At 43.1% G+C, this 12427-nt stretch overlaps 2 protein-coding genes across 2 annotated transcripts; both read right to left on the bottom strand.

Annotated features, from left to right (window-relative positions):
- Positions 1-482: 482 nt before the first annotated feature.
- LOC121567104 (complement C1q-like protein 3) lies at positions 483-2692 on the bottom strand. Its single transcript, XM_041877045.2, has 5 exons — positions 2606-2692; positions 1840-1945; positions 1457-1636; positions 1194-1325; positions 483-1042 (listed from the first exon to the last, which is right to left on the bottom strand). The coding sequence occupies exons 2-5, from the start codon at positions 1940-1942 to the stop codon at positions 738-740; spliced, it is 720 nt and encodes a 239-aa protein (XP_041732979.2). The 5' UTR covers positions 1943-1945; positions 2606-2692; the 3' UTR covers positions 483-737.
- A 5566-nt stretch (positions 2693-8258) lies between these two features.
- Positions 8259-9981, bottom strand: LOC121557204 (cerebellin-1-like). The gene is made up of 4 exons (XM_041871044.1): positions 9894-9981; positions 9225-9320; positions 8851-8991; positions 8259-8686 (listed from the first exon to the last, which is right to left on the bottom strand). Exons 1-4 carry the CDS (start codon positions 9979-9981, stop codon positions 8259-8261), a joined length of 753 nt encoding a protein of 250 aa, XP_041726978.1.
- Between the last annotated feature and the right edge of the window lie 2446 nt (positions 9982-12427).

Genomic DNA, 12427 nt, shown 5'->3' on the forward strand with positions numbered 1-12427 from the left:
ATGCACATTTAAAAATACCATGATATTACAGAAATTCCCTGACTTGTGGGAACCCTGATTAAATTCAAAATCATAATGCAAACTACAAAAAAATATAAGCCAATGATAATGACATGTAGGTTAGCTAGCCTACAGGTCATTATCATCGGCTTGTATGCCTATTTGGTTTTAGGTAGCATTATTATTTATCAACTCACCATTCATTTAGAGATAAATTAATTAATTTAGACCCTATGGACAGACCACACCTGTGAAGGACAATTTAAAAAAACAATAAACAGCACAAGATGACACCTGTCCTGCTTCATGTAACAAACCAGCTTTCATTTTGTTCAATGCAATACTATTTCACAGGCAGACTGACTGAATTTCACTGTACATGGAATATCATTGGTTACTATGGTGCACAGACACACACACAATACACACACTTGGAACTTTGTAATTGCATAATTTATTTGAGGCTCTGCCTCTTCGTAGAATTGCATTTGCGTTTTGATGTCGATCAATGTTTGAATATCTGATTCCATTAACAGTGTCAGAATTGTATAATTTCATCAAATTTGTATTGTCATTCTCAGTATGTCAGTGAGTTGATCTGTTACACAGTATGTGTGTGTATGTGTCCGCATGTATGTGTGTATGTTTATGTGTGTGTGCGTGCGTGCATGTATGTGTTTGTGTGTGTGTGTGTATTCATGCATGTACGTGTGTTCATGTGTGTATGACTCTCTTCTCTACTCCTGTGTGAAGGGGTAGACCAGGTACCCGCTGAACCTGTTTAACTCCTTGGTGTTGCCACACAGACTCCTGCCGGAGAGCAGCTCCACGTACACCTGGTCGCCCTGGTGCAGAGACACCAGCACCGACTGGGTGCCGCTGTCCTCCATGTCCTCCCGGTTGTCCTCCCACACAGAGGCCACCACCTCGTTGTTCTTTATCAGCTGCACCTTGTGGTAGAGACGCTCGCCGTCCACGCCCACGTTGGAGTAGGTCGTGAAGGAGAAGGAGTAGAGGCCGGCGCGGGGGGCGGTGAAGATACCTGGATAGAGGACACACAGGGAGATGGAGAGTGAGTGTAGGTGGGTGTGGGGGTGAGTGTGTGTATGTGCATGTGTGTTTTATGTTGTGTTATGTTATTTATCCAGTAAGTATGTGGGGAAATGACGTGACAGCGCAGTGTGGTGTCCTACCCAGAGCGTCATTGTATCCGTTGCCCTGGTTGAGAGAGATGGCGTAGTAGCGGATGGGCACGTTGATGGTGAAGGGCCCGAAGCAGTCGCTTCTAGGTTTCATCGCCGCGGTGAACGCAATCTTATTGTTGCCTGAGTCACAGACAGAGGGAAGGAGAACAGAAGAAGTTAGGAGCCTGGGACTTGAACATTAGGGATTTGTCAAGCTTTCTACCATGGTTCCTGACTTATTCTGACTAGGAAACAGACGTATTTTCCAGTACCTGTGACTTCCTCGATGTCGTTGTCCAATCGGGTGAGCTGCTCCCATATGTCCACCATGCGCATGAAGGTGTGGTCCTCCAGCATATTCATCTCATTGGCCCCACAGCAGCAGTCCGGCTGGCTCTTGAAGGCACACTCACAGTCCCAATTCCCACAGGGCAGGGCCCCAGTCCAGCCCACTGGGGACAGGGGGGAGGATAGGGGAGGAAGGTGGGAGGGGAGGTAGAGGGAAGATGGGCAGAGAGTAGGGGTCAAAAGTTGTCAAATGAGTCGAAGCAGGACCAATAGTTTGACATTACATTTGATTGTTAAGATATGTTTGGGGTGGATAACATACAAAAAGAAAAGAGAAAAACTGAGCCGTCATGAGGTTTTCTGTTACCTGCTGCATCTCGCATCAGCTCTAAAGTCCCAATGGCCTTCACACTGGCACAGAGGCACAGCACCCCCCACAGGCACAGAGCAGACACTGCAACTGACTTCATTCTCTGAAATATATAGATAGTTACTGTTGGTCATACAGTATACCTTCAAATTACAATGAAAAGAGACTTTGTTTATAAGCATTGCATGGCTATGCTCTCTGCTAAGAACCACCTGTATGAAACAGAATATATTTGTAGTTCATGTTCTGGTCATGATAGCTAACTTTCACAGTCTACTCAACCCATTCAGAACTCTGAAGTTTTAGTTTGTTTTTTGAGTATGCCTTGTCAAGATGGTGCTCTAAAGTTACATCAACCTCCTTCATTTCCTTACTGGTTTAGTCAACTGCAAACTGGTTGACATTTATAGTTCATTCAACCATCTTTGATACATTTTCTTTAATCAATAGTTGATCTCAGTACCCAAATTTGATATTCTGAGAATGAAGCCTTTTGCTAAAGTAGCCTACATCCATTCTAAAACGTTTTTCACCTACAGTTATTTTTCCAAACGGATTGGTTTCACATTTCAAAGAACATATTAGTGCCTTCTTGCTTAGCCAAAGCTGTCTCATCAAAATAGACAATATAATTTAGAACTTCAGTATCATTAGTGTATAGCTTTATGTATATTCCATACTCATTGCATAGCTCCTATCTCACCAGATCTGCGAGCCTCCAGACAGTCTGAGTATAAAGGGAGGAAAGCTTGTAGGTACTTACTGTATCGCTGTAAGAAGCCCACGTCTCGTTTCCTTGTTCTTACAGTAGGTAAGCAGACTTGGGAAGCCTCCTAAGACTATGTAGGAGTTTAATGCAGGGGTGTGGTGCTGCCATGCTATTGATTCCCAGTCTGAGGTCCCCCCCCCCACTCCGCAGGTGGATGAGAAAAGCTCCACGCCCATTCCCTGTACACAAACCCCAACCCCAAAAACACAGGCTGAGGTGGAGTTCCTAACAGAGGGCACCTAGAACACATTCAATAGCCTCCCATGTGACAAGTGAAAGACAATGTCATGTCAGTGTTTCTTCCTTGGGTGTGAATGAGAGGTCCGGTAAGAAAACAGCTCATCTTTGCTGTTGTGTGAAAATAGTACGTTTTTAATAGGACACCGGTGCCTGATTTCCCTAAAACTCCCAGTAGACACAGCGGTGTGTGCTACACTTGAATAGATTGTTATGGAGGATTTTGAATGGAGTTTCCCAAAGATACGTGGGTTTATTGCTGTTTCATTGAGAGGCATTATCAGTGGATCAGGAGACCCATATATAGGAGAGAAGGAGATATAGAGTGTCACCTGGTTCTCACACCTGGACCTGGTTCTCACACCTGGGTGTGGGCGGAGGTGGTGGAGAGAGTTTCTGTTCTCCACTTATTGTTGACCATCATATACAGTATTGATTGTTGTTTTGTTGGCGTTGCTGACTGTCACATGTCCCCTGTTGAGCAACCCAGTTCTTTAGATGCTATCTATTTCCTTTGAGGTGAATCAGAGAATAGAGGTCAAAGTATTGTGTTGGTTTATGTCATTAGATAACCTCATCCAACTGCGACCCTACAAAGAATAAACAGGGAGGTCTACCCTCAAACTATGACGTGTCAACTTAGTTTGAAAGTGTTTATGAATTTAAAAGCCCCAGTGTAGGTGATTATTTCAAAGTAGTTTGATATGAAAATTAAATGTATGTTTGACATACAGTTGAAGTCGGAAGTTTACATACATTTAGGTTGGAGTCATTAAAACTAGTTTTTCAACCATTCCACAAATTTCTTGTTAACAAACTATAGTTTTGGCAAGTCGGTTAGGACATCTACTTTGTGCATTACACAAGTCATTTTTCCAACAATTGTTTACAGACAGATTATTTAACTTATAATTGACTGTATCACAATTCCAGTGGGTCAGAAGTTTACATACACTAAGTTGACTGTGCCTTTAAACAGCTTGGAAAATACCAGAAAATGATGTCATGGCTTTAGAAGCTTCTGATAGGCTAATTGACATCATTTGAGTCAATTGGAGGTGTACCTGTGAATGTATTCAAGGCTGGTTCATCCTTGGAAGCAATTTCCAAACGCCTGAAGGTACCACGTTAATCTGTACAAACAATAGTACGCAAGTATAAACACCATGGGACCACGCAGCCGTCATACCACTCAGGAAGGAGACGTGATCTGTCTCCTAGAGATGAACGCACTTTGGTGCGAAAAGTGCAAATCAATCCCAGAACAACAACAAAGGACCTTGTGAAGATGCTGGAGGAAACAGGTACAAAAGTATCTATATCCACAGTAAAACGAGTCCTATATCGAAATAACTGGTGCACTTCACAAAATAGATGGCATCATGAGGAAGGAAAATTATGTGGATATATTGAAGCAACATCTCAAGACATCAGTCAGGAAGTTAAAGCTTGGTCGCAAATGGGTCTTCCAAATGGACAATGACCCCAAGCATACTTCCAAAGCTGTGGCAAAATGGCTTAAGGACAACAAAGTCAAGGTATTGGAGTGGCCATCACAAAGCCCTGACCTCAATCCTATAGACAATTTGTGGGCAGAACTGAAAAAGCGTGTGCGAGCAAGGAGGCCTACAAACCTGACTCAGTTACACCAGCTCTGTCAGGAAGAATGGGCCAAAATTCACCCTACTTATTGTGGGAAGCTTGTGGAAGGCTACCCAAAACGTTTGACCCAAGTTAAACAATTGAAAGGCAATGCTACCAAATACTAATTGAGTGTATGTAAACTTCTGACCCACTGGGAATGTGATGAAAGAAATAAAAGCTGAAATAAATACATCTCTCTACTATTATTCTGACATTTCACATTCTTAAAATAAAGTGGTGATCCTAACTGACCTAAGACAGGGAATTTTTACTAGGATTAAATGTCAGGAATTGTGAAAAACTGAGTTTAAATGTATTTGGCTAAGGTGAATGTAAACTTCCGACTTCAACTGTAGGTCTGCAGAACCACAAAATACGTATTTGTGTATGCAGGGTTGAGTTGGGATCATACAGTAGTACTGCTGATGATGATGATTACTGATTACTTTTTTAAATGCACATGCATACAGTATATGTTTATATAAATGTTGCATTGTATGTCTGTATTTTGAATTTTTATGCTATATGACACACAAATGATGGTTAGAGACCCGAGAACTTGTGCTACATACTGTATGTAGCTAGCACATAGCATTTAAGTAATGTGCTGCTGAATGTGACATAAGAAGACCTGTAAAGATATTCATATGTCAGAGGCACGCCACTATTGTTGAGCCAAATACACATTGTATTGTACCTCTATTGTTCAGATTCATGTAAATTAGATTCTACTCATCCCTGGATTTTCTGTCACATTATCTCTCATTCACTGAGGTCACTGAGGTAAAATCTGTCTCATGTGGAGTCTGATGGCCATAGAGATAGATACTGATACAGAGATAGATACAGTATTTGTATTTATTATGGATCACCATTAGCTGCTGCCAAGGCTTTAAAAACATTACAATAAATTTTACAACAGATTTCAAAACACAAGTGTGTGCCCTCAGGCCACTACTCTACTACCACATATCTACAACACAAAATCCATGTGTACGTGTGTGTATAGTAAGTATGTTATCGTGTGTATGTGTGTGTATCTCTTCACAGTCCCCACTGTTCCATAAGGTGTATTTTTACTGCTTGCATGAGTTACTTAATGTGGAATAGAGTTCCATGTAGTCATGGCTCTATGTAGTACTGTGTGCCTCCCATAGTCTGTTCTGGACTTGGGGACTGTGAAGAGACCTCTGGTGGCATGTCTTATGGGGTATGTATGTGTGTCTGAGCTGTGTGCTAGTAGTTTAAACAGACAGCTCGGTGCATTCAACATGTCAATACTTCTCACAAATACAAGTAGTGATGAAGTCAATCTCTCCTCTACTTTGAGCCAGGAGAGATTAACATGCATATTATTAATGTTAGCTCTCCGTGTACATTTAAGGACCAGCTGTGCTGCCCTGTTCTGGGCCAATCCCTCTTTATGGCACCCGACCACAGTATTAATGCTGATGGCTAAACTTCACTGCTCTGTACACCCCTAGCCTGTACATCCCTGACAACGTGTTGAGCATAACTGTATGGTACAGAGGTCAGATAATAGCAACAAGTTGAAAAATATTATCAGATTACATCTGTGACCAACAGATGCATATCTGCATTCCCAGTCATGTGAAATCCATAGATTAGGGCCTAATTTATTTATTTCATTTGATTGATTTCCTTATATGAACTGTAACTCAGTAAAATGTCCCCGTATTTAGCGCCATCCATCATTCCTTCAATTCTGACCAGTTTCCCAGTCCCTGCCGATGAAAAACATCCCCACAGCATGATGCTGCCACCACCATGCTTCACTGTGGGGATGGAGTTCTCGGGGTGATGAGAGGTGTTGGGTTTGCGCCAGACATAGCGTTTTCCTTGATGGCCAAACATCTGACAAGAGTACCTTCTTCCATATGTTTGGGGAGTCTCCCACATGCCTTTTGGCGAACACCAAACATGTTTGCTTATTTTTTTCTTTAAGCAATGGCTTTTTTCTGGCCCCTCTTCCATAAAGCCCAGCTCTGTGGAGTGTATGGCTTAAAGTGGTCCTATGGACAGATACTCCAATCTCCGCTGTGGAGATTTGCAGCTCCTTCAGGGTTATCTTTGGTCTCTTTGTTGCCTCTCTGCTTGGTGGTGCCGCTTGCTTAGTGGTGTTGCAGACTCTGGGGCCTTTCAGAACAGGTGTATATATACTGAGATCATGTGACACTTAGATTGCACACAGGTAGACTTTATTTAACTAATTATGTGACTTCTGAAGGTAATTGGTTGCACCAGATCTTATTTAGGGGCTTCATAGCAAAGGGGGTGAATACATATGTACGCACCACTTTCCCGTGATTTATTTTGTATCATTTTTTTTAAGACGTTTTTTTTTTTTATTTCACTTCACCAATTTTCAGTATGTCCATTACATGAAATCCAAATAAATATTCATTTAAATTACAGGTTGTAATGCAACAAAATAGGAAAAACGCCAAGAGGGATGAATTCTTAAGGCACTGTATATGTTAATATAAATGTTGCATTGTATGTCTGTATGTATGTTGATTACATAAATATATGACACATAAATAATGGTTAGGGACCAGTGAACTTGTTGTGCTACATACAGTATGTAGCTAGCACATAGCATTTAAGTAATGTGCTACTGAATGTGACATAAGAAAAGCTGTAAAGATATTCATGTCACTATTGTTGAGCCAAATACATATTGTATTGCGCTTGTGCACCTTTATTGTTCAGATTCATGCAAATTATATTATCTAGTCCATAACAGACTCCTCCCTGGATTTTGTGGCACATTATCTCTTGATTCACTGAGGTCACTGAGGTGAAATCTGTCTCATGTGGAATCTGATGGCCATAGAGATAGATACTGATACAGAGTTACATAGATACAGTATTAATGCTGATGGCTAAACTTCACTGCTCTGTACACCCCTAGCCTGTACATCCCTGACAACGTGTTGAGCTGTATGGGACAGAGGTCAGGTAATAGCAACAAGTAGAAAATATTATCAGATGACATAAAGTGGTGTCAAATTAATCAATTTCACTCAAGAGGACAATGTACTCTTTCAATGTGTGACAATTTAGTCTTGAGTGATGCACTGAATTGATAGCGATACAAAGGTAAGTTGAGTTGCCTGTTTGCGCTTATTTGATTCATTCAAGGGAAAAGTTAAAGAGGGAGGGGCAATATAACCCTTTATGGTTGACTCCCGAAATACAGTGGAAACTTTTCTTTTTTTTCTTCAAAGAAACTCATTTGGCATTTATCTTTATTGCGCGGAGGCTGTACTTCCACCCTACTCATCCCAGTACATGAGATGTTTGTCTCTATTTGTGGACCCTTAGGATCATTAAGTAATGTTAGTATTAGTATGAATACAGTAGTGCAGTAACACAGAGAGATATAAAATATATACACAGACCAAGTACTTGTATAATCATGGTTTATTTTCAATTTTTTCAAACACATGCAAATTGATTTTTCCCATCACAGTATACATCACCGGATAACTTGACTGGGTAAGAAGTTGTTACCCAAAGTGGTTGGGGGGAAGGTCAAGGCTGGGGTAGCCTAGTTCTGGTCCTGGAAAGATTAATGGGGTTCTGATTGACATTCACTGGAGGAACTGGCCCCTGATCACATTCTCATCACAGAGCCTCAAGACCAGCTCCAAGTTCCCTTCCAGAAGCAGGACTGGGCAAAGGAGTTAAAGACAGGGCGAAGGTGATGGGGTGCGGTAGTCTCAGCAGCTTCAGCTCAGTCTTAGTCGGTGGCGTAGAGCAGGAAGCCGGTAAAGGTGTTGTAGTGGCTCTGGTCGTCGCACAGGAAGCATCCGATGGGCAGGGTGACAGACAACTTGTCCCCGGCCTGCAGCTGGACGGCCATCACCGCGCTGGTGCTGTCTTCCTGGTCCTGCTGGTTCTGCTCGCTGCAGCTCAACACCTGGCGCCCGTTCACCATCAGGTTGGCGCAGGCGGCCAGGGTGGCGCCGGGGGCGCCCGAGTCGCTGTACACAGTCAGGGCCAGGCTGTAGACACCGGAGCGGGGCACAGTGAAGATGCCGGTGCGGTTGTTGTAGCCCTCGCCCAGGTTGATGAAGACGTGCTGGTAAATGATGGTCTTAGCTTCACGGAAGGGGCCCTCGCAACGTCGTGTGTTGGTCAGGGCCACGGAGAAGGCACTGCGGCTAGCTGCAGATGGAAAGAGTGAGAGATAGAAAGATAGAGAAATTAATAAACAATGAGACAAAATAACAGCAAGCCAAATGGTTTCCAGTCAGAATGTAACACATTGGCCAGTTTTGAGGTGGTAATGGAGATGGATGTTGATAGTGGTTGCGGTCAGGTGGTCTCACCGCGGACTTTGTTGAGCACGGCCTTTGCCTTCTCCAGGCCACTCTGCAGCTCGTTCAGACTCATGTTGAAGAACTGCTCCATCCTCCACATCTGCTTTTGCATCAGGCAGCAGCCGCAGGAGGCCTGGTCCGTCAGACACACTGTGTGGACACAGACACACAGATGAACAGACACACAGACAGGACAAAGGATTAGACAGTGGTTCTCAACACTCCTTGCTGATGCCATCCTCAATGTGTTCAGTGTGTCTCCCTTTCTCCCCTTCCTACTCTCTCTCTCTCTCTCTCTCTCTCTCTCTCTCTCTCTCTCTCTCTCTCTCTCTCTCTCTCTCTCTCTCTCTCTCTCTCTCTCTCTCTCTCCCTCCCTCCCTTACAGTTCTCTGTTTTGGGATCCTTTGTAGTCTCTCCAGGGCTATTCCAGCTGTATTCATTGGCCAGAGCGGCCCCCAGCAACCACAGCAGTACGATAGCTGTAGGAGAAGAGAGCATGTTAGTTACAGTGATGGAGCGAGTAAAGCACACAGTTACACCACAGTATGCACTCTTCCATATACTGTACACACACCTGCAGCGACACACTATCTTAGACAAATGGTGCATGCAGAGAGAATCAACACTACTCACAACCGAACAGACTGTATTTGAATAGGGAAAGTATAAATATAAGAGCCATTGAATAGTCGTTGTAACTTGAATCTCTCATAGACTACCTGATCTAGCAGCATGTTCCAGTGATATTTTAAATTGTACCCTAGCGGAGCCCATTTCCCCTTACAAAAAGCAGCAGGACTGCTGCCCTCCAGGACAGGAGTCGTGCACCCCCTTGGCTACTCTAGACCAAAAGCTTAACTCCTCTGTCCTCATTCAACAACTCTGGAGCCTAAATCTACTGTATGCTTCCCTGTCATATAGGAAACCATAGAGACGCCCACCTCTCATTTTGCAGCTTGGAGATGGCAGTCGATGTTCACAGACAGCGGGATGGAATGGATAGACTGTCACCAGGAGAGGAGCTCGGCCTATAAACTCTGAGTAAACCCCACCTCCCACTGTCTGTCCTCTGTGGGCTGGGCAGCGGCAGGCTTTGTGTCCTGCAAATGTGGGACAGGTATTGTCGGTCACCTGGACCATGGAGTTCCCATTGAACTGCAACACTTTACCTGTGTTTTCAGGTGTCAGGCAGCTTCCACCTGCTCATTGTGTATGTTAATGGAAGATGGAGAGAGTGTCAGGTAGTCGGCAGGGGACCCATTCCTGATGCAACAGGCGATAGGAGTTTGTGTTAAATTTGCTTGGTGGGTGTGCTGATGAGCGAGAGGTCAAAAACAGGGAACTCATTCCCAGCACAGCATGTTGGGAGGGGAGCGCAGAGGGAGTAGGTTGTCAGGGTGTTTGGTGTTTGATTAAAGTACATACAAAAGTATGTGGACACTTCACATTAGTGGATTCGGCTATTTCAGCCACACCCGTTGCTGACAGGTGTATAAAATCGAGCACACAGCCATGCAATCTCCGTAGACATACATTGGCAGTAGAATGGCCTTACTGAAGAGCTCAGTGACTTTCAACGTGGTGCCGTCATAGAATGCCACCTTTCCAACAAGTCAGTTTGTCAAATTTCTGCCCTGCTAGAGCTGCCCCGGTCAACTGTAAGTTCACCATGCGCAATGCCAAGCGTCAGCTGGAGTGGTGTAAAGCTTGCCGCCATTGGACTGGAGTGATTAATCATGCTTCACCATCTGGCAGTCCTACGGACGAATCTGGGTTTGGCGGATGCCAGGAGAACGCTACCTGCCCCAATGCATATTGCCAACTGTAAAGTTTGGTGGAGGAGGAATAATGGTCTGGGGCTGTTTTTCATGGTTCGGGCTAGGCCCCTTAGTTCCAGTGAAGGGAAATCTTAACGCTACAGCATACAATTACATTCTAGATTATTCTGTGCTTCCAACTTTGTGGCAACAGTTTGGGGGAAGGCCCTTTCCTGTGCACAAAGCAACATAATACTAACTATTCCATAAAATCTACTGCACAGTTCTATGTGATGAGGTAGTCAGAACACGTGAGTGATTAAATGTATGTAAATGTAACACTAAGCAACAAACTGGATAATAAAGGGGTGGAGAAGAGAAAAAATTGAGATTGGTTTACTGGAATTACAGTTTCCAGTAGGTATAGTTGGGAATGGATTGGCAAGTCTTCAACACTGTGTGACTTCCCCAAATGTTACAATTTGCATGTCATGTTTCCTTCAAATGCATGCAACTGTATTCATCCTTGCCAATTGGAGGTGCAGTGTTCAATGATATATAAGGACAATGATAGTCTCTTCCAAACAGTTATGTATCAATACAGATTTAGACATAGATTTCTAAATATAATCTCAAAAGATCACTGTCATGGCAGTGCATTGTGGGCTGGTGGGACAAATCTTACAGTGAGGGAAAAAAGTATTTGATCCCCTGCTGATTTTTGTTGTTATTCTGTCTCTCACTGTTCAAATAAACCTACCATTAAAATTATAGACTGATAATTTCTTTGTCAGTGGGCAAACGTACAAAATCAGCAGGGGATCAAATACTTTTTTCCCTCACTGTATCTCAAACCAGGAGAAAATAAGAACAGTGGGCCAATGAGTGACAGGTATTTCAGTGTTGATCTTCCTATGTGGAAAGCCATGGGGAATAATGCAGATGACGCGAATAGACTGAGGCAGAACGACTGGAGCAAGGTCAGCAATTATGATGTGGAGATGGAGTTTCCTGTCATAAACTGTTCGTCAGCAACTTATGTAAACGAGCTAAGTGGACAAATTTATATAATGGGCTAGTCTTACTAACTGCAGGAAACTCATTTGTGTTAAACTGAAAATGGCCTTGACCTAATTTCAAAACAGAACGCATTACCGGGGGCAAACTACCCGCCCTCCAAGACACCTACAGCACCCGATGTCGCAGGAAGGCCAAAAAGATCATCAAGGACATCAACCACCCGAGCCACTGCCTGTTCATCCCGCTATCATCCAGAAGGCGAGGTCAGTACAGGTGCATCAAAGCTGGGACCAAGAGAATGAAAAACAGCTTCTATCTCAAGGCCATCAGACTGTTAAATAGCCATCACTAGCACAGAGGCTTCTGCTGCCTATTGAAATCACTGGCCACTTTAAGAAATGGAACACTAGTCACTTTAATAATGTTTAGATATCTTGCACTACTCATCTCATATGTATATACTGTATTCTATTCTATAATATTCTACTGTATCTTAGTCCAAGCCGCTCTGTCATTGCTTGTCCATTTATGTATATATTCTTAAATTCCATTCCTCACTAGATTTGTGTGTATTGGGTATATGTTGTGAAATTGTTAGATATTACTTGTTAGATATTACTGCACTGTCGGAGCTAGAAGCACAAGCATTTTGCTACACCCGCAATAACATCTGCTAAACACGTGTATGTGACAAATACAATTTTATTTGATTTGAAGAGAAGTTACTACTGGCATTTTGAAAACAATTCAAATTCACCTCAAGCAACTTTGTTTATGCTCATTTTTTATTTATTTATCATGCATTTTAA

This window comes from Coregonus clupeaformis, chromosome 5, assembly GCF_020615455.1.
Source record: "Coregonus clupeaformis isolate EN_2021a chromosome 5, ASM2061545v1, whole genome shotgun sequence".
Classification (NCBI taxonomy): domain Eukaryota; kingdom Metazoa; phylum Chordata; class Actinopteri; order Salmoniformes; family Salmonidae; genus Coregonus; species Coregonus clupeaformis.

Excerpts from the sequence above, each read along its gene's own strand:
- LOC121557204 (XM_041871044.1), bottom strand. The coding sequence starts at position 9,981 with ATGGTCCAGGTGACCGACAATACCTGTCCCACATTTGCAGGACACAAA. Across the intron at positions 9,321-9,893 it reads CAGAGGACAGACAGTGGGAG|CTATCGTACTGCTGTGGTTG; the intron begins GTGGGGTTTACT and ends CTTCTCCTACAG. Across the intron at positions 8,992-9,224 it reads GGATCCCAAAACAGAGAACT|TGTGTCTGACGGACCAGGCC; the intron begins GTAAGGGAGGGA and ends GTGTCCACACAG.
- LOC121567104 (XM_041877045.2), bottom strand. The coding sequence starts at position 1,942 with ATGAAGTCAGTTGCAGTGTCTGCTCTGTGCCTGTGGGGGGTGCTGTGC. Across the intron at positions 1,637-1,839 it reads GCTGATGCGAGATGCAGCAG|TGGGCTGGACTGGGGCCCTG; the intron begins GTAACAGAAAAC and ends CCCTGTCCCCAG. Across the intron at positions 1,326-1,456 it reads CGACATCGAGGAAGTCACAG|GCAACAATAAGATTGCGTTC; the intron begins GTACTGGAAAAT and ends TCTGTGACTCAG.